The sequence below is a fragment of the Electrophorus electricus genome, chromosome 8 (assembly GCF_013358815.1).
Source record: "Electrophorus electricus isolate fEleEle1 chromosome 8, fEleEle1.pri, whole genome shotgun sequence".
In the NCBI taxonomy this organism is placed as follows: domain Eukaryota; kingdom Metazoa; phylum Chordata; class Actinopteri; order Gymnotiformes; family Gymnotidae; genus Electrophorus; species Electrophorus electricus.
Window position 1 is genome coordinate 2,743,288 of NC_049542.1, and position 25,505 is coordinate 2,768,792.

The 25,505-nt window shown below is 46.6% G+C and overlaps 3 protein-coding genes and 1 long non-coding RNA gene across 4 annotated transcripts in view; 2 read left to right on the top strand and 2 right to left on the bottom strand.

Annotated features, from left to right (window-relative positions):
* The window catches only part of xkr5a (XK related 5a), a 6,629-nt gene extending 6,091 nt beyond the window's left edge, over positions 1–538 (bottom strand). Inside the window, exon 1 of the mRNA XM_035528815.1 lies at positions 269–538. Within this exon, the coding sequence (XP_035384708.1) occupies positions 269–365 (97 nt within the window). The 5' untranslated portion in view covers positions 366–538. The remainder of the gene's footprint in view (positions 1–268) is intronic.
* Positions 539–672: 134 nt separating this feature from the next.
* On the bottom strand, positions 673–5,063 carry prdm1c (PR domain containing 1c, with ZNF domain). The gene is made up of 4 exons (XM_027032744.2): positions 4,959–5,063; positions 1,567–2,309; positions 1,354–1,482; positions 673–1,029 (listed from the first exon to the last, which is right to left on the bottom strand). The coding sequence occupies exons 2-4, from the start codon at positions 2,287–2,289 to the stop codon at positions 940–942; spliced, it is 942 nt and encodes a 313-aa protein (XP_026888545.2). The 5' UTR covers positions 2,290–2,309; positions 4,959–5,063; the 3' UTR covers positions 673–939.
* A 1,507-nt stretch (positions 5,064–6,570) lies between these two features.
* On the top strand, positions 6,571–15,857 carry prep (prolyl endopeptidase). The gene is made up of 15 exons (XM_027032741.2): positions 6,571–6,750; positions 7,940–8,014; positions 8,284–8,417; positions 9,816–9,946; positions 10,079–10,288; positions 11,073–11,194; positions 11,342–11,447; positions 12,194–12,385; positions 12,646–12,843; positions 12,946–13,049; positions 13,180–13,316; positions 13,496–13,590; positions 14,420–14,551; positions 14,827–14,983; positions 15,159–15,857. The coding sequence occupies exons 1-15, from the start codon at positions 6,709–6,711 to the stop codon at positions 15,451–15,453; spliced, it is 2,130 nt and encodes a 709-aa protein (XP_026888542.2). The 5' UTR covers positions 6,571–6,708; the 3' UTR covers positions 15,454–15,857.
* Positions 15,858–21,328: 5,471 nt separating this feature from the next.
* On the top strand, positions 21,329–22,810 carry LOC118241908. Its single transcript, XR_004776416.1, has 3 exons — positions 21,329–21,470; positions 22,133–22,288; positions 22,624–22,810. It is a non-coding gene; the product is annotated as an uncharacterized LOC118241908 (long non-coding RNA).
* Positions 22,811–25,505: the final 2,695 nt, after the last annotated feature.

The window sequence follows — 25,505 nt, forward strand, 5'->3', positions numbered from 1 at the left end:
AATTCGTCCGAGCAATAAATAAAACGCCACCGATTCGCTTCGCGGTGCCGCTCCGTCTCACCTACCGGCCTGCCCGCAGCGGCTACGTACCCGCCAGCTCGCGCGGGACCGCGCCAGCCCCTCCCCCCGACAGTGCGCGCGACGGCGATGCACAACGCGCGTTTCGCACCCCAAATCCTTTTAAAATAGACACGCGCCGTTAAAGCCCAGCCGTTACCGGTACGAGCCCCGCCGTTCGTACCAGTGCTCCCTTCAAACCGCCACTCACGTGCAGCTCTCTCCGCCAAGATAACGAGCGCGGATGCACCAAGCAGGGCCACCTGCCAGCACGCGATCCCGTGTCCTCCCGGGCCGTCGGCGGGCATGTTACCGGCGATGCTCTCCGGTTTTACCGTGACGCGCACACGCTGCTGCTGGCGGGTCTCCCGTCCTCCATCGCTGATTCCGTTAACTCACTGCTTCCTCCTGTCAAAAATACCTGACGTCATGGTTTGGGAGCTTAAAGCGGCGGTGTCTCCTTATTTCGGCCGATATTTCAAATGAGTGATATCTACGAAAAATAAAAAATGTAGACTTAAAAGCAGTATATATATAAATACGTGTTTATTTAAAATTCAATTCTTTATTACAAACATATTTAAAAAATCATATTTTCCCATAAATGTTTTTATTTCACAAATAAAACCGCAATGTGGAGAAAAGGTACGTAGAAAATGTGTTAAATTAATAAATTAAAGATTTGTTAAACTAAACTTTAAGTTTGCAGATGCCCAAATGTGCAATAACACTGATGTTCAGAAAAATGTTATTGTCCCAGGTGCCTTCTTCATGACGCTGTAGGACTCGCTGGTAGCTCAACGGCGCCCCCATCTGGTTACAAGTGAGCACACTGGTGGCGGGTACAGGTGGAGACTTGCAGGTGCGCAAGTGTGTGTGCAGCTAAAGGTGTATGTGGATGTCCCCCTCGCCTACATGTCGTCTCAGGTGGGTCTTCAGATTACTGGTACTGCTGAAACACCGCATACACACCTGAGAGAGAGAGAGAGAGAGAGAGAGAGAGAGAGAGAGAGCGAGGGAGAAAGAGAGAGCGATATATGCAAGAGTGAGGCACTATAGTCCAAGAGAGGCACTATAGTCCAAAAGAGAGACACTATAGGCCAAGAGAGAGGAACTACAGACCAAGAGAGAGGAACTACAGACCAAGAGAGAGGAACTACAGACCAAGAGAGAGGAACTACAGACCAAGAGAAAGACACTATAGACCAAAGGACAAACGCTCTGATTTACACACGCTGTCAAAATGGAGAAGGACTCTAGCTGGGCAGGTGACTAGGACTAAACTCATGGACTCACCGGACACTCATGTGGTTTCTCCCCAGTATGAACCAGGAAGTGCTTCTGCAGGTGAGCGAACTGGGTGAAGTTCTTCCTGCAGGTCCCACACCTGTACGGTCTCTCCCCGGTGTGCACCCTTAAATGTACCTGGGAGAGAGAGAGACACACAAAGGGAGGTGAGAGAGAGTCTGGGTGTTACCTCGCCAGAGCTCGGAGCAACAACCCACGAACCTTCAGGTTGGAGAGCTGACTGAAGTTCTTTTGGCAGACTCTGCACTCGTAGCGGAGCTTTCCCTTCTCCCTGTGTAAGGGGCAGGGCAGCTTCCTGCCCCCCGTGACCCTCGGTGCCCCCGTGGTCCTCACATCTGGGGCCTCCTCTGCCTGGGCTCCTCCAGGAGGTGCAGCTGTGGCCTCCCTGGGGGATGGAGCTACGGCAGAAGGACCGGGACACGGACCCCCTGCGTTGACGACGGCTGCCTGACGAACCTCGGGCGTGTCGGACAGGGGCGTGGGAAAGCGTGGTGTCCTCCAGTCCACTGGTTTGGTAACTCCTGCGTCTTTAATATTTTTGGTCTCAATTGGTCCGGCGTGAGCCAGGACCTTGGGAGGAAATATCCCGTCGAATCCCGTTGGCTGGTAGGACGGCGCGGGACGCGCGGTTTGCGAGACGTGCACGTGCGGGTGTGGCCGTAGGACCCCTGCGTAGTATGGCCACAGGTGTCCTCCGACGGACAGGCCGGGAGACGAAGCGAGGTCAGCGAGGGAGGTCAGAGGTGAAGAGGGCCTGTAGGTGTCGTGGAGCACAGGGGCGCTCTCCCTCCCAATGTCCTGAGGACAGGAAAGCCTGTCCAGGAATCCCGCAGGGCGATGGCTCAGGACAGTAGAACAGTCCCTCTGCAGTATCTCCAACACCGTGTGCCCTTTCTTCTTTGTCTTCGTCCTCGTCAGCATCATCGCTCGACCAAGTCTTTACCCTAAAGGTCAGATACAAACCACAGGGAGGACATTAAACAGAAACTAGATAACCTACTTTCACAGTTAATAATGTAGATTTGTGAAAAACAAAAAAATGTATACTTTATTTATTATATTATATTCTGTTTATGACAGAAGCAAAAAATGGCAGACAATTTCATACATTGCAGCTGGTCACATCGATTCATCGATTGATTGTTCATCAGTAATTTGCTGTGTCATATTCTGTTGCCCCGGAGACAGGGTGGAACATATCAAGCACAGACACTTATCTGTAAGCACTATTTAGAGTAAGTGATTTTATAAGATTCATTTTTTAAAATAAAGTTCATTTTCTGAGCTTTAAGCCTAGCTGCAGAGTTAGGCTTTTAGAGCTAACGAATGTTGTTTGTCAGCACGCTGTGTGTAGTGACTAAACTACTAAATGCACTCAGACTTACAATGAAAACTTCAACTCTTCTGTGGAAAAATAATGAACACTGGTGGTGTGTGTTCAGAGTAATAATGAACACTAGTGGTATTTGTTCAGGGTAATAATGAACACTAGTGGTATTTGTTCAGAGTAATAATGAACACTAGTGGTATTTGTTCAGGGTAATAATGAACACTAGTGGTATTTGTTCAGGGTAATAATGAACACTAGTGGTGTGTGTTCAGGGTAATAATGAACACTAGTGGTATTTGTTCATAGTAATAATGAACATTAGGGGTATTTCTACCCCTGCTTGCCCACACTAATAATGCGAAAATTCGAAACTCTGAAAAATACCTATTTAAAGAACATTTATTTAAATCTAATAATTATATTTATACATTTATTAATTTATTATTAATTGATGTATAGGAGTATGTGTGTGTTTGTGTGTGTGTGTGTGTGTGTGAGAGAGAGAGAGAGAGAGAGAGAGAGAGAGAGAGAGAGAGAGAGAATGAGAATGGTAATACACAGTATATTTTCATTAGGGTTTGTGTGTGTGTGTGTGTGTGTGTGTGTGTGTGTGTGTGTGTGTGTGTGTGTGTGTGTGAGAGTGTGTGTGTGTGTGTGTGTGTGTGTGTGTGTGAGTGTGTGTGTGTCTGTGTGTGTGGGTGTGTGTGTGTACAGATGTACTGTGGTTTACCGTCTTGTTATTATGAGAGGGTAAACGGCTCAGAAATGTCAGATAATGGCTCTCTCACTTTCTAAATGAACACAGCCTTGATTCCTTGAAAATCAACCACCATCATACATTGTGAAATTGGTGAGCAACAACATTTAGGTGCTTGGCTCTCTGTTTGTGTGTGTGTGTGTGTGCTGTGTGTGAGGTGTGTGTGCTGTGTGTGAGGTGTGTGTGCGTGTGTGTTTGGCATCTGCCCGCCGCTTCCTAGCTGCATCAATATATGAAGTAGGTGTGTGTGTGTGTGTGTGTGTACTTTTACTGGCAGAGACAGACGAAGGGACATGCGTCACAGAATGCACACACACACACACACACACACACACACACACACACAACTAACTCAATAATCTTTCTCACAAAGCCAGTTTTAGATAAACATGCAATTCACTTATGCATGTCAACACTTAAAGAAAATAAATGATGTAATTATCTAATTTATTTAAATAAATTAAATGAATAAATAAATAAACTCCAGGTGATATGTAGAGATCTAGAGATATCCAACATTGTAGTGAAGGACACAGAGTTTATATATATAGATATTCAACATTATAGCACAGTTTCCAGAGAAACAGGACATTTGGACTGAGGTATTTTATCAGCTGCGCAAGCAAAGTGAAAAAGTTGATGTTTAAATCACGACATTCGTTCCATGCGGTTCCAACAAAAATGTTATGATGTGTGTTTTGGTGTGGACATAATTGCAGCACTAACAGCACTATCATGGCAACTAAAAGTTAAATGAGTAAATCATAACTATGAAGCAAACCCACACACAATCCACCACCTAGCCTGCCCTCCCAGTCTTCTCATCTGTAATCTCTCACAGGTAGGGGAATGTGCTGAGTGTGTTGAGCAGAGTCAAAGTGAAACCCGTTGACGCAGCAACTGCACCACCCAGCACGGAGGATGTTGGCGTGCGGGTGCGCTGAAACCCTCCGCGAACGTCTGAGCAAGAGTGGAAGACGCTGGCCGCAGTCATGCTTGCTTGGGGGGGGGTACACACGCCGCTCGTTCGGAGGATGTCCGTGACCAAGTTTCCATTTCCACACGCACGCACACACACACACACCCACCCCACCTTTCTCCAAATTCTTTGTAGGAGTTATTGATAGAGTTGACTTTAACATCTTGATTAGGTCTTATTTTTCTGCAACGCCGATCCTGGTACATTTATTATTATGATGATGATGATGACGATTATTTACATGTATATAGCACCTTCCTCTTACTGAAGGACACATTTTCCCATAATAGCTGCGTCTCTTTAATGACTGCTTTCCTCTCCAAAGGATGTGGATAGATTGGCTGCGAACCGGAACGAGTTTGCACTCGGAATCTCTGGAGTAGTAACATTCCCACAGCGGCTCGGGTTTGCCGGTAAACTGGGTGATGTGTCGTTTCTTTATTATAAAAAAACCCCCAAACAAACAAGAAAGTAAACGATCCTGCCTGGTGCTGTGCCAGCAAGCAGAACGTAGACGGTCCACTCACCGAGGCTGAGTCCAGACGAACGTCTCTTCCTGCTCTCTGGGGCGTCTTGGAGAGGGGGTCCTCTGTCTCTTCTTCTCACCTGTGTGTGGCGGTCTGTCTGTGTTGTGTGTGGACGCGTGACTGTGAAGAGAGGACCTAAAGACGAGCCTTGTCTTCTCCTCTGTACTCCGCCCCCTGAATTCGGACCCCTCCCCCTCCCTCTCTGCGTGTCTGCATCAGAACAGTTTCACTTGTTTGCATGGTGTGTGTGTGTGTGTGTGTGTGTGTAAAATCTTTGTGTATGCTTACACATTTACATACATCCTGTGGGCTCCATGCTGACATGCTGATGTCATGACTGCACTGACTGAATCACCAGCTGAGTTGCCAGTCAGCAGTGAAGTTTCATCTGTTCTGTACAGAAGAGGAGGTGCTTATAGGGAAGAGGCGGGGCTTATAGGGAAGAGGCGGGGCTTATGGGCAGTGGCAGCACAGAGGTTATGGTACTTGACTTGTAATCGGAAGGTTGTTGGTCCAAGTCCCAGCACTGCCAAGTTGCCACTGTTGGGCCCCTGAGCAAGACCCTTAACCCTCAATTGCTCAAGTTGTACTCAGTCATAATTGTAAGTTGCTTTGGATAGAAGCGTCAGCCAAATGCCGTAAATGTAAATTTGGAGAAGAGGAGGGGCTTATAGAGAAGAGGAGGGGCTTACAAGGAAGAGAGGGGTCTTACAGCAATGAGGAGGGGCTTATAGAGAAGAGGAGGCTTATAGGGACAGTGAGCCTTCCACATGATCTCCTGGGCAACTGGATGGACACGTTGCACTAGTCTAAGACTAGTCTAAGTCTGAGGCAGTGTTGAACCCAGAACCTTGATGGTAACCTCTATTATAGGTGTGTGATGAAAATCCTATTTCTGTCCTGTCTTTCCTACCAACCACTATTGCTTCTGTAACATGTAGCCATGGGTGCACACACACACACACACACACACACACACACACACACACACAAAGCATTATAAGCTTGAGCATTATAAGCTTCCTGTGAGGTGTTTAAAGCAGACTTTGCCGGACACCTGCACCCTGTGATCTGACCTGTGCCCTGTTATGATAAATACTATGCCATCAATGTTATGTTGCATTTACAGATGTTGCCGGCTGCATCTCGATGTGCGGTCGCTCTAAAATCAAAAAGGAACCAGCAGGCATGTGAAGGGTGCAGCGGTGTCAATGACAGGCCGCTGTGGCAGATTCTGCCACACTCACTTCACAACACATCCTTGACGTAATCTCCAAAATCTGACCTTTGGTTTTAGATCCTCGCTGCAGTCTCTTCTTTGTCATCTGTTGCTTTTCATTTTCAAACTGACTTTCTGAATGTCGTTTTGTGCTCGACTTGCGTGCTTATTAACGATACGAGTTAATTTTACAGCAGTGTTTTTGGTATGTTTTTGTCACATATACTCACCTTGGGTGGCCAAGAAACCCACGAATATTTGAAAGATAAAATACCCAACTTGACTAACTAACCATAACCGTTCAGCGAACAGCGCTACAAAATCTATTTAGCGAACTAAAGTGCAATTCCCGTTGAAACAGTCGGGGGCACTATGCCACCCACACGTCTTCTTTTTTTCCTCGCAGAGTTCTCGCTTGTGGCGCTGCTCATCCGCTTCGGGACTTCGCTCTCCAGAGTCACAGCGAGCTGTTACCTGGTCGCTTTGATCCGGTTTTACCGTAACCGTGTGAACGGACAGGTTTCTGCCACAATGCCTTTCCGGTATCCGAACGCGTACCGCGACGAAGCCGTAGTAAGTCGCCAGCGACGCACTGCTTAACGTTAGCTAGCCGGCTAACTAAGTGACCAGCTAGCTAGCCGGGGTAGGGAAAATGAATGGACGCTAATGCTAGCTGCCGTTCGCTAACGCTAATAATGCTAGCTGCCGTTCGCTAACGCTAATAATGCTAGCTGCCGTTCGCTAACGCTAATAATGCTAGCTGCCGTTCGCTAACGCTAATAATGCTAGCTGCCGTTCGCTAACGCTAATAATGCTAGCTGCCGTTCGCTAACGCTAATAATGCTAGCTGCCGTTCGCTAACGCTAATAATGCTAGCTGCCGTTCGCTAACGCTAATAATGCTAGCTGCCGTTCGCTAACGCTAATAATGCTAGCTGCCGTTCGCTAACGCTAATAATGCTAGCTGCCGTTCGCTAACGCTAATAATGCTAGCTGCCGTTCGCTAACGCTAATAATGCTAGCTGACGTTCGCTAACGCTAATAATGCTAGCTGACGTTCGCTAACGCTAATAATGCTAGCTGACGTTCGCTAACGCTAACGCTAATAATGCTAGCTGACGTTCGCTAGCCGGGGCGTCTTTGTTTGACGTGAGCGGTGCTGTCATTCACTTCAGCCGGCTAGCTTACTGTAGACATAACGCTGACCTAGTCGCTACACCGTTAGAAGTGTGAGGTGTGAGGTAAATGTAGTTGAACATCATTAGCTAGGCAGGTTAGCGTCGCTGGCTAACTTACCTCAGGAATGTTTGTTGCCTACTGGTTAGCTACTGACTAGCCGAAGCGTTCAGTAACCAGCCAGCGTCGTGGCATGACGAGAAAACTTGATGGCTAACGGTTAGCTAGCCAGTGTCACAACGACGAAAATATTCAAAAGTTATCGCATAATAATAATAATAATAATAATAATAATATGACAAGATAACGTCCCACCGCTGCTAAGTTGCCACTGTTGGGCCCCTGAGCAAGACCCTTAACCCTCAATTACTCACGTTGTACTCAGTCATAACTAAATCGCTTTGGATAAAAGCGTAAGATAAATGCCGTTAATGTAGTATACTGGTTATTATTTTAATGAGAGTCCTGAACAGACTCCATCGTCTTCACCTCGGCAGGTGTCTTGTCAGATTCACTGCAGTCGTCTGAAAATAACTCCTTGTCAAATGAAATCTGATGCCTGGAGCCTACGTTGTGTGTGTTTTCAGGTGGACGACTATCACGGCCAAAAGATTCCCGATCCGTACAGCTGGCTGGAGGATCCGGACAGCGAAAAGACGCAGGTATAGCCCGCCTGATCCGACCTGAAACCCACTGCCTCTAATATACACTAATACAGGGGATACGCATTTTGCTTAGTAAAAGTGGTGTATTTTCCAATTTTATTAGTGCTGATTGCTTTTTTTTAACGTTATATCTTCTCCTGTGGCCTCCTCTTCTCTTTGTTCTTCTCGCTCTTGCACTTGTCTTGCTGTCGTCGTTGTGTGTGTGTGTGTGTGTGTGTGTGTGTGTGTGTGTGTGGGTTCGCTCTAACACACTCTCTCCCTCTCAGGCGTTCGTGATTGCCCAGAACCAGCTCACGTTACCCTTCCTGGACGAGTGTCCGGTCCGAGAGACCTTTAAAGAGCGCATGACTGAGCTCTACGACTACCCCAAATACAGCTGCCCCTTCAAGCGGGGCAACAGGTGAGAGACTCGCGTCTGCGTCACGTCCAGCTCGCCTTCTGTGCAGGACAATTCTGAAGAACTCCTGTTTTTGATGTATATTGGAGAAAGGGATTTACATAGAAACTCAACTCTATAATGTCATCATTTATGTGTGTGGTTGTTGTTTTTTGGTTTTGTGTGATAGGTGACATGAATAACACTGATTATCTTGTTACAATAATGCCTCTCAAGTGGTGGAATGTATTGACCAAGCATGAACAAGCAGCACGTGTGAGGAACTGAGTGACCTCAGAAAAGGGCCAAACCGTGATGGCTAAACGACCGGGTCAGAGCACGTCCAGGACGGCAGGTCCTGTGGGATGTGACTGGGATAACACCTGCCCAAAGTGTTCCAGGGAAGGACAACCCATGAACCGGCAACAGGCTCACGGGCGCCCGGGGTTGAGTGAAGGCAAAGTGCTGAAAGTTCGTTTTGACGCCTTTATCATAGTCAAAACACACAGTGCATCACAGCTATCTGTGTATGGGGCTGTGTAGCCACAGACCGGTCAGAGTGCCCATACCGACCTCTGTCAACTTCCCAAAGTGCCTACAACGTGTGTGTGATTATTAGAACCAGACCATGAAGTAGTGGAAGAAGATGGCCTGGTCTGTGTGCATCACTTACCCAGGGATCAGGAGAGCACCGTGTGATGTGATGCTCTGGGAAACATAGGGTCCTGGTATTCATGTTGATGTTACTTTGACATGTACCGTCCACCTAAACGCTGTGGTGGACAGAGCACAGTCCTCCCTGGTAATGGTATTCCCTAATGTCAGAGGATTCTTTCAGTGGGATAGAGACCTTCACAGGTCTTGTGGAGTCCCCGTACCCCAGGACACTTTCACAGGTCTTGTGGAGTCCCCGTACCCCAGGACACCTTCACAGGTCTTGTGGAGTCCATGCCTTGGTGTGTCTGCTGATTTGAAGAACCTACACAAGACTAGGCAGGCGGTTTTAATGTTCCCGTTGATCTGTATGGCCGATGTGTGTTTGACATCCGAACAAAGTTTGACTTTTGAATATTACGTGATGTTTTGGTGCTACATCTGTAACGAGGCCGTGGGTAGAACCACCTGTAGCGCTGGTCAGCGCTGGTTACAGCTTACTGTTGTGCTGTTATTGGATTTCAAGCTTGCAGCATCCAAAAGTGGGATCACGCTGGGTATGTGGTCAGATGAATCGACGGAGCCAAAACATCCAGACGGCATGAATAACTGTGGCGCACATCCGGTTTCGGAGTCCGAAAACCTTCGGGCTGGCAAAGCGGCAGATTCGGACCGAGTGACTCGAGCGACGGCCGTCTGTAGAGCGCAGGCGGCGGCGTTGGTTCCGCCGCGCCGGGCCGTTCACCGAGCCCTTTGTTTCTCTGCCAGGTATTTTCACTTCTACAACACAGGCTTGCAGGACCAGAGCGTCCTCTACGTGCAGGCAGACCTGGAGGCGGAGCCGACCGTGTTCCTCGACCCGAACACGTTCTCAGACGATGGGACCGTGGCTTTACGAGGTGACTTGCTATGTGTGAGACTGTATTTTTGTGACTGTGTCAGTGTGTCTGGGTGTGTATATGACTAGTATTGACCACTAAAGGGCAGTGTGTGAGAGCTGGAATAGTGAGGGTACTCCCCCCCCCCCCCAGGTTATACGTTCTCGGAGGATGGCGAGTACCTGGCGTATGGCACCAGTGCCAGCGGCTCTGATTGGGTGGAGATCCATTTCCTGCGGGTGGAGGGGGCAGAGCCACTGGAGGACCGACTGGAGAGAGTGAAGTTCACATGTATGTCCTGGACTCACGATGGGAAAGGCCTGTTCTACAACGCATACCCCGACCAGGAGGGCAAGAGTGATGGTAGCTCACACACACACACACACACACACACACACACACACACACACACACACACACACACACACACACACACACACACACACATACACACACACACACACACACGCAGTGTGGACTAGCACAGCAAGAGTGATGGTAGCTCACACACACACACACACACGCAGTGTGGACTAGCACAGCAAGAGTGATGGTAGCTCACACACACACACACACACACACACGCAGTGTGGACTAGCACAGCAAGAGTGATGGTAGCTCACACACACACGCAGTGTGGACTAGCACAGCAAGAGTGATGGTAGCTCACACACACACACACACACGCAGTGTGGACTAGCACAGCAAGAGTGATGGTAGCTCGCACACGCAGTGTGGACTAGCACAGCAAGAGTGATGGTAGCTCGCACACGCAGTGGGGACTAGCACAGCAAGAGTGATGCTAGCTCGCACACGCAGTGGGGACTAGCACAGCAAGAGTGATGGTAGCTCGCACACGCAGTGGGGACTAGCACAGCAAGAGTGATGCTAGCTCGCACACGCAGTGGGGACTAGCACAGCAAGAGTGATGGTAGCTCACACGCACACGCAGTGTGGACTAGCACAGCAAGAGTGATGGTAGCTCGCACACACACACACACACACACACACACACACACACACACACACACACGCAGTGTGGACTAGCAAGAGTGAAAAGTGTATCTGTTCTTACACATAATTTCTCTATATTCTGTCTTTATCTACCTCTGTCATCCTTCTCTCTCTCTCTCTCTCTCTCTCTCAGGCACTGAGACGTCCACTAATCTGAACCAGAAGCTGTACTACCATGTGCTTGGTTCTCCACAGTCTCAGGATGTCCTGTGTGCAGAGTTCCCTGACCAGCCCAAATGGATGAGTGGAGCTGAGGTTACACACACACACACACACACAGAACCCATATAGTTCACAGACATTGACTACATTTACAGACATGCACAACTGTTCATCTTCCGTATTCTGCTTTTGAAGATTTAAGCTGTGTGTTTGTGTGTATTGTGTTTGTGTGTCACCCAGGTGTCTGATGATGGCCGTTATGTGTTGCTGTCTATCAGAGAGGGTTGTGATCCAGTCAACAGACTGTGGTACTGTGACCTCGACACTGTTCCTGATGGCATCACAGGTGCCTGCTCCCTCCGTCCCTAGCCCCTGCTCCCTCCACTCCTGCTCCCTCCATCCCTAGCCCCTGCTCCCTCCACTCCTGCTCCCTCCATCCCTAGCCCCTGCTCCCTCCACTCCTGCTCCCTCCATCCCTAGCCCCTGCTCCCTCCACTCCTGCTCCCTCCATCCCTAGCCCCTGCTCCCTCCACTCCTGCTCCCTCCATCCCTAGCCCCTGCTCCCTCCACTCCTGCTCCCTCCATCCCTAGCCCCTGCTCCCTCCATCCCTAGCCCCTGCTCCCTCCACTCCTGCTCCCTCCATCCCTAGCCCCTGCTCCCTCCACTCCTGCTCCCTCCACTCCTGCTCCCTCCGTCCCTAGCCCCTGCTCCCTAGCCCCTGCTCCCTCCACTCCTCCCTCCATCCCTAGCCCCTGCTCCCTCCACTCCTGCTCCCTCCGTCCCTAGCCCCTGCTCCCTCCACTCCTGCTCCCTCCGTCCCTAGCCCCTGCTCCCTCCACTCCTGCTCCCTCCACTCCTGCTCCCTCCACTCCTGCTCCCTCCACTCCTGCTCCCTCCACTCCTGCTCCCTCCACTCCTGCTCCCTCCGTCCTCCGCTTGTGTGTCTGGAATATTGTATTGGTTGTTGTAGGTCACATGGTCTGGTCACATTCACTCCGCAGCTGTCATGTACCATGTGAATCCCAAAAGTCACACATCCCCTCCTGTCCCAGCGCGACCTTACCGACTCTCTGCCGTCTCCGTGCCGACAGGCCTGTTGCCGTGGGTGAAGCTGATCGACAACTTCGACGCGGAGTACGAGTACGTGACCAACGAGGGCACGGTCTTCACCTTTAAGACCAACCTGGACGCGCCGCGCTACCGCCTCATCAACGTGGACTTCGCCCAACCAGCACAGAACCTGTGGAGGGAGCTTCTCCCCCAGCACCGCAAGGACGTCATCGGTGAGGTCAAGCCCATGGAGGGGCGGGGCCGATCGCTGCTGTCTGTGGTGGGAGGGAGGGGCAGTTGATTAACGTACAACAGCTGGGAGGCATCTGTAGGCTGAGTGTGTAGCTCATGAATAATTAACGGTATGTTAATTAGAGTAACGTGACGGAGGGCCATCAGTTGGTTTCTATAAACGTAGTTATTTGAACGAGTCTCTTTTCCCTCTCTTCTTTTCTCCCCCCCCCCCCCCCCCCCCCCCCCCCCCGCTCCTCAGTGTTTGCCGCATGCACCCACTCCACCTGTCTGTTCGTCTGCTACCTCCACGACGTGAAGAACGTTCTGAAGATGTACGCGCTGGGCTCGGGCGAGGAGCTGAAAACCTTCCCGCTGGAGGTGGGCTCACTGGTGGGCTTCACCGGACGCAAGAAGGACTCTGAGATCTTCTACCACTTCACTTCCTTCCTCTCGCCTGGTGCGTCTCCCTGCCCGCTGCGTGCGTGCGTGCGTGCGTGCGCGTGTGTGTGCGTTTGTTTGTTTGTTTGTTTGTTTGTTTGACTCTCGTGTCTCCATGTAGCCATCATCTACCACTGTGATCTGACCAAATCAGCTCTGCAGCCGAGCGTCTTCAGGGAGGTCACGGTGAAGGGCTTCAACCCTGCAGACTACCAGACCACGCAGGTGCTTCTCACACACACACGCACATGCACATACACACACACACACACACACACACACACTCACACACACACACTCACACACCCCAGTTCACTAATGGTCTTTGTGTGTGTGTGTGTACGTGTACGTGCAGGTCTTCTACACCAGTGTGGACGGTACCCAGGTGCCCATGTTTATCGTACATAAGAGAGACATTGACCTGGACGGCTCACACCCCGCCTTCCTTTACGGATACGGAGGATTCAACATCTCCATTACACCCAGTTACAGGTCACACACACACACACACAGTCCCCTACCTACAAATAACAACACACACACACTCCTAGCTATATGCAACCTCTTCCTACACACACATATGTCCTTTCTCTGGTTTTGTGTGCCGCGTGCACACACACTCACACTATCTGAAGGTAAGATATCTGTGTGTGTGTGTGTGTTGGCTGCAGTGTGTCCAGGCTCATCTTTGTGCGGCATCTGGGTGGAGTGTTAGCTGTAGCCAACATCAGAGGCGGAGGAGAGTATGGAGAAACATGGCACAAAGGTAACACACACACACACACACACACACACACACACACACACACACACACACACACACACACACTCTCTCTCACACTCACTCTCACACACACACACACACACACACACACACACGAAACAACTTTATTCATTTCTGTATAGACCAGTTTGGAGAGAGCTGGGAGATCGATGTGTAAACTGGTTCATGACAGCCAATCTTCTGCTAGCAGACCATTAAAATGGCGAGAGATGGTGTCTGGATAATCCATATTCCAGTATAATCCATATTATTAGGAATATTAAAATATTCCTTCACCTGATGCCACTCTGTCACTTTCTGCGAGCAGTACATCCACGACCACCAAACCTGTGATCTGTTTAACACCGGTCTAGATGGAGCGTTTTTATTAGTCACATGTGAAACTTGATGTCATTCAGATGATGAACGAATGACACATTTGACTAATAATATATTTTCCCCACCCACATGATCTTGCTGATGTATCCAAAAAAAGCAAAGCTGTTTTAGAGAAAAGTCGGTTAGTTTTGTAGATAAGCTGTGGAGAAAGACTTTTAAATGGTGATACTCAGGAACAAAGGTCTGCTTTGACTTTATCTTCTTGTTAATATGATTTGGGAGGTTTTTACATCCTACATTTAAAATAATGACACTAAGAAAGCTACGCAAACACCGTTGAGACGTAACCTGACCGCTCAAATTCACCTGCTCATTTTGGAACTGAGGTTTTTGGGGGTTTTTTTTCCTCTCCCTGCAAGTGTGCTTCTGTACCTGAGCGTTCTTTCATCTGTGTTCCCTCTCTCTCTCCATCCCTCTCGTTCTTCCTGACTAGCGGGGATGTTGTCGAACAAGCAGAACTGCTTCACGGATTTCCAGTGCGCCGCAGAGTATCTGATAAAGGAGGGCTACACCTCCCCGAAGAAACTCACCATCAATGGGGGCTCCAACGGGGGTCTCCTCGTGGGTACGACACACACACACACACACACACACACACACACACACTCGGGTCTATCTGTGCGAACACCGGCATGTGATCAAACACGCTTGACGCGTGAACCGGAAACCATCTGAAAACTGAAAAACTTTACAAACGGGAAACTCCTGGAGCTCAAGAGCGGAACCCCCGCGCCCACGCTTGATCGGCCGGCTGCCTTCTGCTCTCCCCAGCGCGTGCGTTAACGTATGCTGGATGTTTAAACCTCCCCCCCCCCCCCCCTCCCGTTCGTGTGCGAGCAGGGGCGTGTGTGAACCAGCGGCCGGACCTCTTCGGCTGCGCCGTGGCTCAGGTGGGGGTCATGGACATGCTGAAGTTCCACAAGTTCACCATCGGCCACGCCTGGACCACAGACTTTGGCTGCGCCGAGGTCAAGGAGCAGTTCGACTGGCTCATCAAGTGGGTTAGCTCGTAAAATACACACACACACACACACACACACACACACACACACACACACACACACACACACACACACACAGGATTAGATATAAACCTTATTTTAACAAATTCAGATGCACCGTTCTCGCGCTCTCGTTTTTGCACGCTCTTATTCTCGCTCGCTCTCTCTCAGGTACTCTCCCCTTCACAACATCCACATCCCCGAGGGAGACGGCGTCCAGTACCCGGCCGTGCTGCTGCTGACGGGTGACCACGATGACCGCGTGGTGCCTCTCCACTCCCTCAAGTACATCGCCACCCTACAGCACGTGATTGGCCGCTGGCCCGGGCAGAAGAACCCACTGTTCATCCACGTGGACACCAAGTCTGGCCACGGTGCTGGGAAACCCACCAGCAAGGTCATCCAGGAGGTCGCGGACATGTACGCCTTCATCGCCCGCTGCCTGGACCTCTGCTGGCTCAACTAAAACACACACGCAGTTCTTCAGTTGTTTGTTTGTACCTGGATGGTTGACTGTGTTGTTCATTGGTCAGATTCTGCCTTGTCCAGTCCCCCACTGGGGGACCACAGCCATAAGGCATCTGGGACACTGCGCACTGGGTTTATTTATTTGTAGGACTACAGAAACCACGTAAACATGTTCTTGAGGCATTAAGTTCTGATGTGTATTACGGCTGAGCAGCACGGAGTGGCAGAGACAGTCCCTCACAGCGTGTGCGTGCGTGTGCGTGTGTGAGGGTGAGTGGATTCGTGTCACATCTTCACTGAAGCTTGTTTCTACCTCCAGATTTATGCAGATGGTTTGAACCTTTTCAAGTGGGGGGAAAAACGACACCACAGAAAAATAAAACCAATCGTGTAAGAAACACACACTGTTCCTGCCACTCTGCCTTTGAGGAGACCTGAAGAGTCTTGGGCTGTTTTGGTTGTTTGGAAACTTCTGCAAATAGTGTTTATATGCCACCTTCACAGTGTTTTTTCCATAGTTTGGTATCTTTTTCTCAGCACGACCTGATGTAGACGGGTTATTTATTCACTTTGCCATAGTTTGATATACATACTGGACCCCAAACACAAAAACAGATTTGAATTTGTTTTTTTTTAATGCTATAAAAACCCAACATACACAATGAAACATTTTAAAGAGTGAAAATGAAAACCAGTTGCAAATGTGAATATATAAAAGTAATATTGAGATAATTCCACTTGGTCTGTCGACAGCAAGACCTAGAATGACGTTTCGAGCCAGCACTTCAGAGGGCAGTGTTCATCTTGGCGTCTTGAAGCAGCCATGTAGTTCCATTATGTGTTCAGTGATGGTTTTATTCCAATTGAAATTCTACAAGTCTACTTTCCAGTTCCCCATACTGTACATATTTTTTTGTTTGTTTGTTTTGTTTTGCATTAAGCAAACTCTTTAACTAGTGTAGTGTAATGGAAAAATAACTTCAGCAGTACTCGGTGAGGCGGAAACCATGGACCTGCTTGCAAAAAATGTAATAATTCCTAATGTAAAAAACCCACACAAAACAGCTTGGACCAAAAGAACTTGACTATGAAGGGAGGTCCGACTATGAAGGGTAGTTGTCCGTTTGTATGTCCGTTGTTAGAGGTCTCCCTTTACGGATGCTCCTTGTACCTCTTCTGCTATTTTACAAACGTTTCATCGATCTTTTCTAAGCATAGTAGCGGTTTGCACTGTGTGGCATTTCTTGAGGTGGGACGGGGGACAACTTGACAGACCTGTGTGGTCAGACAGACTGACCAGACCTTTCTCAGAAAGAAATGGTGTGTGTGTGTGAAAAAAATATAAATTATTTTGAAAAAATATAAAGTAATTTATAACTATAAATTATAAAGAAAGAAATGCATTATTTAATGCTGGGTCAAATTTGAGCGAAACATAAAAACTGCCTACAAAAAGGGTGAAATGTAAATATAAAGAACAAACATTTTAAAAATGATTTTTCATTTGTTCTTTCCTGAATGGAAGCCAAAAGCCTAAATGAGGTTTTCCTTAGTCTCCGCGTTCCCTAGCCTCTCTCTGATAATAATGCATATCCTATCCCTTTAAATATTTATTCTGCTTTCGGCTGTTTACTTCAGACCATTTTCATGCGTATCTGATTTTAACTTTGACTGTAACGGTGGTGGCTGCTGTTGTTACATTCTCCACAAGGGGGTGCTGTGGGCACTTTGCATTAACGATCGCGTATCCTTGCTCTCAGTAGCACTTAACGTTTAACATGATACCTTTCACAATCGTGAGCATTCTGAATTTAACTGAATGAACCTGAATTGCACTTCAGGCACTAAAATGTCCAGAGCATCCATCCTGTCAGTACGGGAAGAGAGAACAGAGCATGTTCTGCTCTTCGGGAGATCCGACATCTCTTTATACCGCACGGTCGCATGGCTCACTGCGTTTTCGTTGTGTCCATAATCCACTATTTGTAGCGACGTGTGTCCATTTCTATCGAGTGCTGGACACCCGCCTTTCCGTGGTGGACTCCACGGAGGACTCCTTTCGCCAGTACACCCGCCCCTGAATCTCCCTAAAAGTGTGTGTGTGTGTGTGTGTGTGTGTGTGTGTGTAAGAAAGAGGGAGAGAGTGAACAGTAGGAAAATAAAATCACCATTAGAACATTCCAGCGTGGTCTTTGAGAAATAGTGACACGGCATTTAGCATACGGAGGTCAGAAGAATTACACGTACTGGACAGCTAGTGTGCTCGGGTCGGCTGCAGAAAATGAACTGACCGGGCAAAAATGTCATCTAAGCAGCTGTTAATGTAAGCTGCTCCACACATCACCTGATCGCGGCCTTCTGCGTGTTTAGACGAGTCTCTCGCTACTCTCCAAGTATTTTAGCAACATAACTACTGCAGGCGCTTTAGGGAAAAGGACGTCTTGGAGTTTCTTTGCAGCAAAATCAATCATTTCTAAACCGTCGCGTTCCGTTCATAGTTATGCGGGAAGGACAGAACGTATTAACTTGCTAATTACATGGCAAGCACTTAATTTAGAAACAAGGAATTTAAATCGGAAACTCCATACCCGCTGTATTACGGCCAACGATAACAAGTTCTGGTTTAGATGAAAGTGAATCATTTGGCTCAAGGACCTGACCGCAGTCCTCCTCGCCAGGCAAGGCCATATGAGCGCCAAGTTTTTTGGGCGACTTGACGAACGCGATGTCGTGTTGAACCCTTTTGCTTGGATCGTTTACACCGGCGCTTTCATATTTTATGAAGTGCGCTCTGTTATTCGGTCACTCTCTTTTTGTTCATGTCGGTGATGGTGATTTCCTAGATAGATAGACAGATAGACAGACAAACAGACAGACAGACAGACAGACAGACAGACAGACAGACAGATAGACAGACAGACAGACAGATAGATAGATAGATAGATAGATAGATAGATAGATAGATAGATAGATAGATAGATAGATAGATAGACATATAGACATATCATTTAAGTGGCATGTCATCAAAACTTAGAAATATTGAGACGGGAGTTTCATGTTTGTTTGTTTTAAATTAACTAATATTAGTAAAGTAATTCTGTTTACAATGTTCATTGTCAACCCCCTTCCTCGATGGTAACTCAAAGACAGACTTATCGATCGAGTCTTTACCACCCACGTCATCGCACTTGTGTTAACAAATGCTTTGAGGCACATTGTTTTTCAGCTTCCGTGGCCCTAAGGACCACGGCGCCACCTATAAGTCACACACTGAGTAGACAAACCGTAGAGACGCACGGCCCGTCCGGGAGCCGCGTTTTGACGCATTGCGCAAAGACCGACCGCACCGTAGTCGGTAGCCCGTGTGCGCGTCACGTCACTTAGAATAACTTCGAGCAATTCCCTGACCCGCACGCCGGGGCCAGTTCTCCCTGGCGAGCCATCCTCCATTCAGTGTGCCACGGACAAACCCTCCACCGTTTCCGCGGTAATCGTGGCTGACCCTGGACAGCGGAGAAACGACGCTCACTTTCCGGGATCATCGCAGTGCGTCGGCGGTCAGCACCGACGAGCTCTCACCGATCACAGAGCCCAAGCAACGACCTGCTTGGTTTTTTTCTGAAAACAAAACGTGGACCTCACCACGTGGCCGAGGACCTAGAGTAAGGGAACATTTACAGCGGCAAGGTTTTGGATAAATCAAGTACATTCACTCCGTATTTTTGGTACCCACATTTGTAATTTTGGGCAGTAAGTAAATAATTAAATAAATAAAATCCAATTAGTGAGGTCAGTTTGGTGAGTGTCTTTTACCACAGAGACTTAACATATCTGTTCATCGAGACTGCTAACAATTACGTGGTTCTTTGAACTGGGAATGAGATGGTACTCGCTTGTCAACGTGAGCAGAGCGACGACCACATGAGTCTTCATCTTGGCCTCTATGTTGGTTCTTCTGCAGGGTTCCCGAGTGTCCAGATTAGGAGCCAAAGGGTTTTTAAACCCTTCATCTCTTCTCTTCATCAACAGGTGACCAATGGCATCGTTTAACATTTACCGTGTAAAAAGGTTTTGAATGTTATCGGGGATGTGGGAAATGGCTTCTGCGATATACCGAGACTTTATTTGAATGAGGTACTTCATTGCAACTTTAAATGGCCTACCATGAATGGGCCAGCACTGTTTTTGGACGGTATGCAAGATCTGTTTTGCATATGACAGTTTGTCATGAACCTCGCTGTCGTGGGATTGGCAGGACTGTGTGTGTGTGTGTGTGTGTGTGTGTGTGTGTGAGTGTGTGTGTGTGTGTTTGTGTGCTGTCCAGGGTTGGTTCCTGCTGAGATACACTCTGCCCTCACCACCCTGAACTGTATTAAGTGGTTTAGATGAATAATACATTTTATTTCCATAGTGTTCCTTAAAGTATCTTTAAACACCTTCTATGTATCTGTGAGTGAAACTATGCATGTTTAATGAGTGACAAAGATGACAATGTACAAGTCTTCACTAGAGAGAGAGAGAGAGAGAGAGAGAGAGAGAGAGAGAGAGAGAGAGAGAGAGAGTTGTCACATCTGGGATATCAGCACTCACACACATAGGTGAACTCTGACACGGTTATTTTCTGCTCTTGGGTAACCAGCCAGCCGACACACACGACTCATCAGGAGTTCCCGACGGCACACGCAGTGATCGATGGGTAAACGTTTGCGTCGGACTCCTGCACGATAAACTGGTTCACGCCGCTCCCTGCCCGGTTGGGAGTTCCCGCAGAGTCGGGTGTTTTGATTCCCTGTGGTCTGGAACCTTCCTTAAAATGGCCAATTATTTCAATTGCAGGCGCAGCCAAGCAGACATCTCATGTGATGCTGGCGCCCCCTATTGAGCACAAAAATGGACAGCAAGTGCGATCTCTTCAGTTTGAATAACTAGAACGTTTTTCTCCTTTTCAGCCGTCTAACTTTAAATAGGTGCTCTGTTATCGAGTCTTATCACTTATTACCGAAGCACATTATTAAGTATTATTAACTGTGTGTGTGTGTGGTGTGGGTTTTCTTTATCTGCGTTTTTTTCTCGTACCAGTGCCATTCACTCGCAGCTGCGTCTCTGCACACTTGCGCCATCTGGCGGTCTGATGTTGCATTGCGTTTTATTCATGCTGAGCGATTTTTGAAAATAGAAACTCGGTTTGGGGATTTCTGTAATAATCTGTTCTGTCAATCTCACATGCCAGCAATATCTTTTTTTTTTTTTTTTCAAATTATGTTATATATTGTTTACTGGGATTACCATTAAATTTGTATTTGTTTGCTACAAAGTTTTTGCGTATAAATAAACAGTTTTTTATTTATTGGATGGACTCATTATCCACTTACTGTAATTTTCCGATTACCACAGTTTACAGTAGGTGTGCGTTAAAGTTTTGAACACGCCACACTCCAAAGTCAGTTGAGCAACAGAGATTAAGGTTGAACACCTTCTGAAACATCCACCCCATTTAAAACGCACCAAAAACCAGAAACGAAAACAGAAAACCGAAGCGTGATTCCAGAAATAAACAAAAACTGCATTAGCAAAATTCGCAAAGAGGACAAATGAGATCGAACACTAGCGAAATGAAAGTGTAAACGAGCACTAAAATTAAAAATGAAGTTTGATTTGATTTTCATTGCTGTTTATTTATTTGCATCTTTTTACTACATCTTGTGATTTGCATTATTTTATTTAAATTATTTGGCACAAAACAAACCCCGTGGTCACGGTCTCTTGCGCCGTACTATAGTATGTTTGCGTATTTTACCGGGAATTGGGGAAATAATATTTCATGTGCACTGGAGTTTATTGTTAATCGCTGTTAGTGTATCACACGCGTGGAAGTGAAACTCTCCACTCGTGCGTTTGATTGCAGGTGCACGTACGAATTTGAACTTTGAATTTTATAATTATGCAAATCTGTCGCTATAAGCACCTCGTATATATAATATACAGGATCAAACGGTCACCACTGCAGTGTGGAATGTGAGTATCCTTATATAAAAAAAGTGTTTTTATCTATTCGTGGAATATTTAAATGACAACTGACCGTGCTCCTATGTTGACTGATTAAATTAGTACTTATTTTTTATTACACTTATCGTTGTCTAAGATAGATCTGATGTATTTTGCACTTATCAGGAGTGATCCTTGTATTTCTGCAGTATTCTAGATCATTGGTATTTTGGACTCTAACCTACTCTACTGTACTAGGATGTGTTCTATGAGGAAATGCCAAAGCACTTTTATAAGTGTTTGGTGTTTGTGTGTGTGTATCAATAAACACAATACAGGTTATTGTTTTATATAATATCAACAGTGTCCATATAAGATGTGTGTAGGACTAAAGACAAGTAAGTGAGGAATTTAGACCCAATCCAAGAGTCCTGGTTCGTTAACTAGACAGACAATGTTTGGTGAATGCTCCATGGAGAAATCATGTTTTGTAGTTGTGCTCAGTGAAAAGCTACATGTAACAGGTGGACGATTTGTGTGACGGCCATGATTAAACTGAACTTCCCTTTTGAGCACTTTTTGTGGAACCGTAATGGAGTTACGCTGGTGGTTGGTGTGTGTGTGTGTGTGTGTGTGTGTTTGTGCTTTGCTCCAAGAGAGATTTGTCACATACATTTTTATATTTTTCACAGTAAAGGAGAAAGTGCATCTCAGTCTCATCCTCACCTACATGCAGTGATCACATGTTCTGTCCTCTCTGGACAGTCGGGGCTGTCTGTATCTGTCCTGTTCTGACTGAGCTCACTGAGGCTGGACTTGGTTGGCATCTCTGCTTTGTGTCTCGGACAGTAAGGAGATACTCTGTTCATACTCTTTGTTTTACTTTGTTTTGTAATTGGGTTTAGTTTTAGATTAGGTGGTAGAGCAGTGTTGGTGAGAGGCTGGTAGTGTTACAGGGTCAGTGAGTCTCAGAACCAGCCCACTAAGAGGAGTCTTTATTCAGGGTCTGTAGTATCTTTAAATGCATGAAATGTAGGAGTCTTTTTTGTATGTTTATTGGTAGTGCAAATCAGCCTAATTCTGCCCTGCATGTTGGTGTGTTCGTTCTCTCTCTCTCTCTCTCTCTCTCTCTCTCTCTCTCTCTCTCTCTCTCTCTCTCTCTCTCTCTCTCTCCTCTTCACAGTATCCAAACCACTGGCCCTGCTGTTGCTCACTGGCACCTCTCCATTCAACATATCACCAGCCGGCAGCATGTGATTGGCTGCTGGTCCAGCCAATCAAACCCACATGCATAGTGACACAGACACAGATCAAAATGTTTCAGATACACACACACACACACACACACACACATACACACACACACACACACACACACACACACACACACACACACACACACACACACACACATCTGTCTCTCTCCACTCTATTTAACTACAGTGGCTTCTGTTCAGACGATTGTTCTTTCACTGTCTCAACCGCTGTCTCAGATACACTCTCGGACACTCTCACATGATCGTCTATAAGTGTACCAGCAAGTTCATCCACAGGGTGGCCAACAGAAACGCTTCCTGTTTTCCTCCTTCTTTAAGTCAGATTGGTCAACTAACACACACACACAGTCTCACACACACACACACACACACACACACACACACACTCACACACACACACACACACACACACACGTGTGCACTCACGAACAATGACGGCTTCACAACAAAAGGAGATTTCAGCTGTTTTTTCCGATATTCTGCCCACCTGTCCACCAGCGGGTGAGCATTTGCCGCTCGCTCTCTCGGAGTAAACTCCGATTCAGTTCTCCTCATCCGAGTTCACGACAGCTCTCTCACGGTTTCCTGTCCTTCGTATTCTGTTCTTCTTAATCTTTCTTGTCTATCTGTCTCTGGTCTCTCTCGCTCTCTCTTTCTCATGTTATTTGCATGCATAAACTAAAAGAATAAGATGAACAGTGCATGCATTTAAACAGCTTCTGATGAACAATGTAATCTTTGTCAGTTTTCTGTTCAACCAAATGCTTAATAAAAAATCTTAATATTACCCAGGTAAAAAAATAAAATCAACATTAGTGTTCTCACTTCTGTGTAATTTAAACTGTCCACGTTTTTCACTTTGTTTTGCATGACTGGAAGGAAGTTCATCAGTGTTCAGTGATCCGTTACTGACTGTGTTTGTTGGAGTACGTTATAAAGAGTTCACACTGGCTTACTCTAAGTTTTTGAAAATAACATAAAAAGAAAAGAAATCAGATGCTTTTGTGTTCTGTGGATTTTTTTTTTTATTATTATTTCATGCAAATGCGATGTGGTAAAAGAAAGTCACTAAAGAACTTTTACACAACTGTTTAAAAATAATTTAGTGGAATAAGATGCAAATGGAATTTAAAGAGCAGTTACCAGAATGAATGAGTGATGAAAAGAACAGAACGAATGAATAAACAGAACAGAATGAATGAGTGATGAACAGAACAGAACGAATGAATGAACAGAACAAAATGAATGAGTGATGAACAGAACAGAACGAATGAATGAACAGAACAGAATGAATGAGTGATGAACACAACAGAATGAATGAATGAATGAACAGAACAGTATGACTGAGTGATGAACAGAACACAACGAATGAATGAACAGAATAAATGGGTGATGAACAGAACACACCACGAATGAATGAACAGAACAGAATGAATGAGTGATGAACAGAACAGAATGAATGAACAGAACAGAATGAATGAGTGATGAAAAGAACAGAACGAATGAATGAACAGAACAGTATGACTGAGTGATGAACAGAACAGAACGAATGAATGAACAGAACAGAATGAATGAGTGATGAAAAGAACAGAACGAATGAATGAACAGAACAGTATGACTGAGTGATGAACAGAACAGTATGACTGAGTGATGAACAGAACAGTATGACTGAGTGATGAACAGAACAGTATGACTGAGTGATGAACAGAACAGAACGAATGAATGAACAGAACAGAATGACTGAGTGATGAACAGAACAGAACGAATGAATGAACAGAACAGTATGACTGAGTGATGAACAGAACAGAACGAATGAATGGGTGATGAACAGAATGACTGAGTGATGCTACAAATTGATATCACAATGATCTTTTATCTGATCTGAGAATCTGAGCTTTTCTTGTTTTTAGAAAAAACAATGACATAACAAAAAATGAAAAATGATCAATTTGATTTATATCTGTTACTGGGTGGCCAACGAACTCATTAGCATAGATAATGCCTAAGACTATTGCATGGATGTAAAATTGTACACTGAAGTAAAGTTTATTTCCATCTTCAATTATTGACTAAACATATAAGTGCTGGTCAACGTTTTCCAATAAACATGTTCAAGGATAAGCAGTTCGAGCTTTGAGATCAGTGAAAACAGTGGATTAACTCTGAGACCTGATTCAAGGCTAAACCCATTGGGACCCTTTTGGAGTGTACGCCAAATCACGTCAAATAACTCAGAAAATGTTTGTTTTTTTAACGAAATAATTTATTTTTAATTTTTCCTTAAATTGTTTACTAAAGACGTTGTTTGGAACGCGCTACTCCTCTACGCCACAGGGGGGCGCAGAAGAGCGACAGACTTCTGTTAACTATTTTCCAGTTCTCGGGAGGACTAGACAGCTACGAGAATGAAGCAAATATATATTTATCGCTTAGTGTATATAAAATAATTCATTTTTAGCGCCCAGAAATTGAAAGGACAAATTCGGGAAGGCACAAGTAACAGCCAATACACTAAACCCATTGCAAGAAAACCAAAACAAACCAAACAAAGAAGCCGAACAAAATAACATTTGCAATTCGCAGTTATTTGGAAAATCTTCTTACAAGCGGTTTCCTACCTGTGCGAGTGACGAGGGAACCGCAAATTGCCCGTCGACTCTGCGCATGGCAAACTAGCGACGCCATGCACACGCGCCGTGGAGGGGATGCGGCGAGCAACGCAATGCACGAGACGGGCTGCAAGGGGCGGGGGGAGCTCTCGCGCAAGCCGCCGCGGCTTTGCAAACTA

Bases quoted from the DNA above. Each gene is read 5' to 3' on its own strand.
- prep (XM_027032741.2), top strand. From the start codon at position 6,709: ATGCCTTTCCGGTATCCGAACGCGTACCGCGACGAAGCCGTA. The intron at 13,050-13,179 runs GTGCTTCTCACA...GTGTACGTGCAG, and splicing joins CAGACTACCAGACCACGCAG to GTCTTCTACACCAGTGTGGA. The intron at 13,317-13,495 runs GTCACACACACA...TGTTGGCTGCAG, and splicing joins TCCATTACACCCAGTTACAG to TGTGTCCAGGCTCATCTTTG.
- prdm1c (XM_027032744.2), bottom strand. From the start codon at position 2,289: ATGATGCTGACGAGGACGAAGACAAAGAAGAAAGGGCACACGGTGTTG. The intron at 1,483-1,566 runs GTTCGTGGGTTG...TCTCTCTCCCAG, and splicing joins GTCAGCTCTCCAACCTGAAG to GTACATTTAAGGGTGCACAC. The intron at 1,030-1,353 runs GTGAGTCCATGA...TCTCTCTCTCAG, and splicing joins AGAAACCACATGAGTGTCCG to GTGTGTATGCGGTGTTTCAG.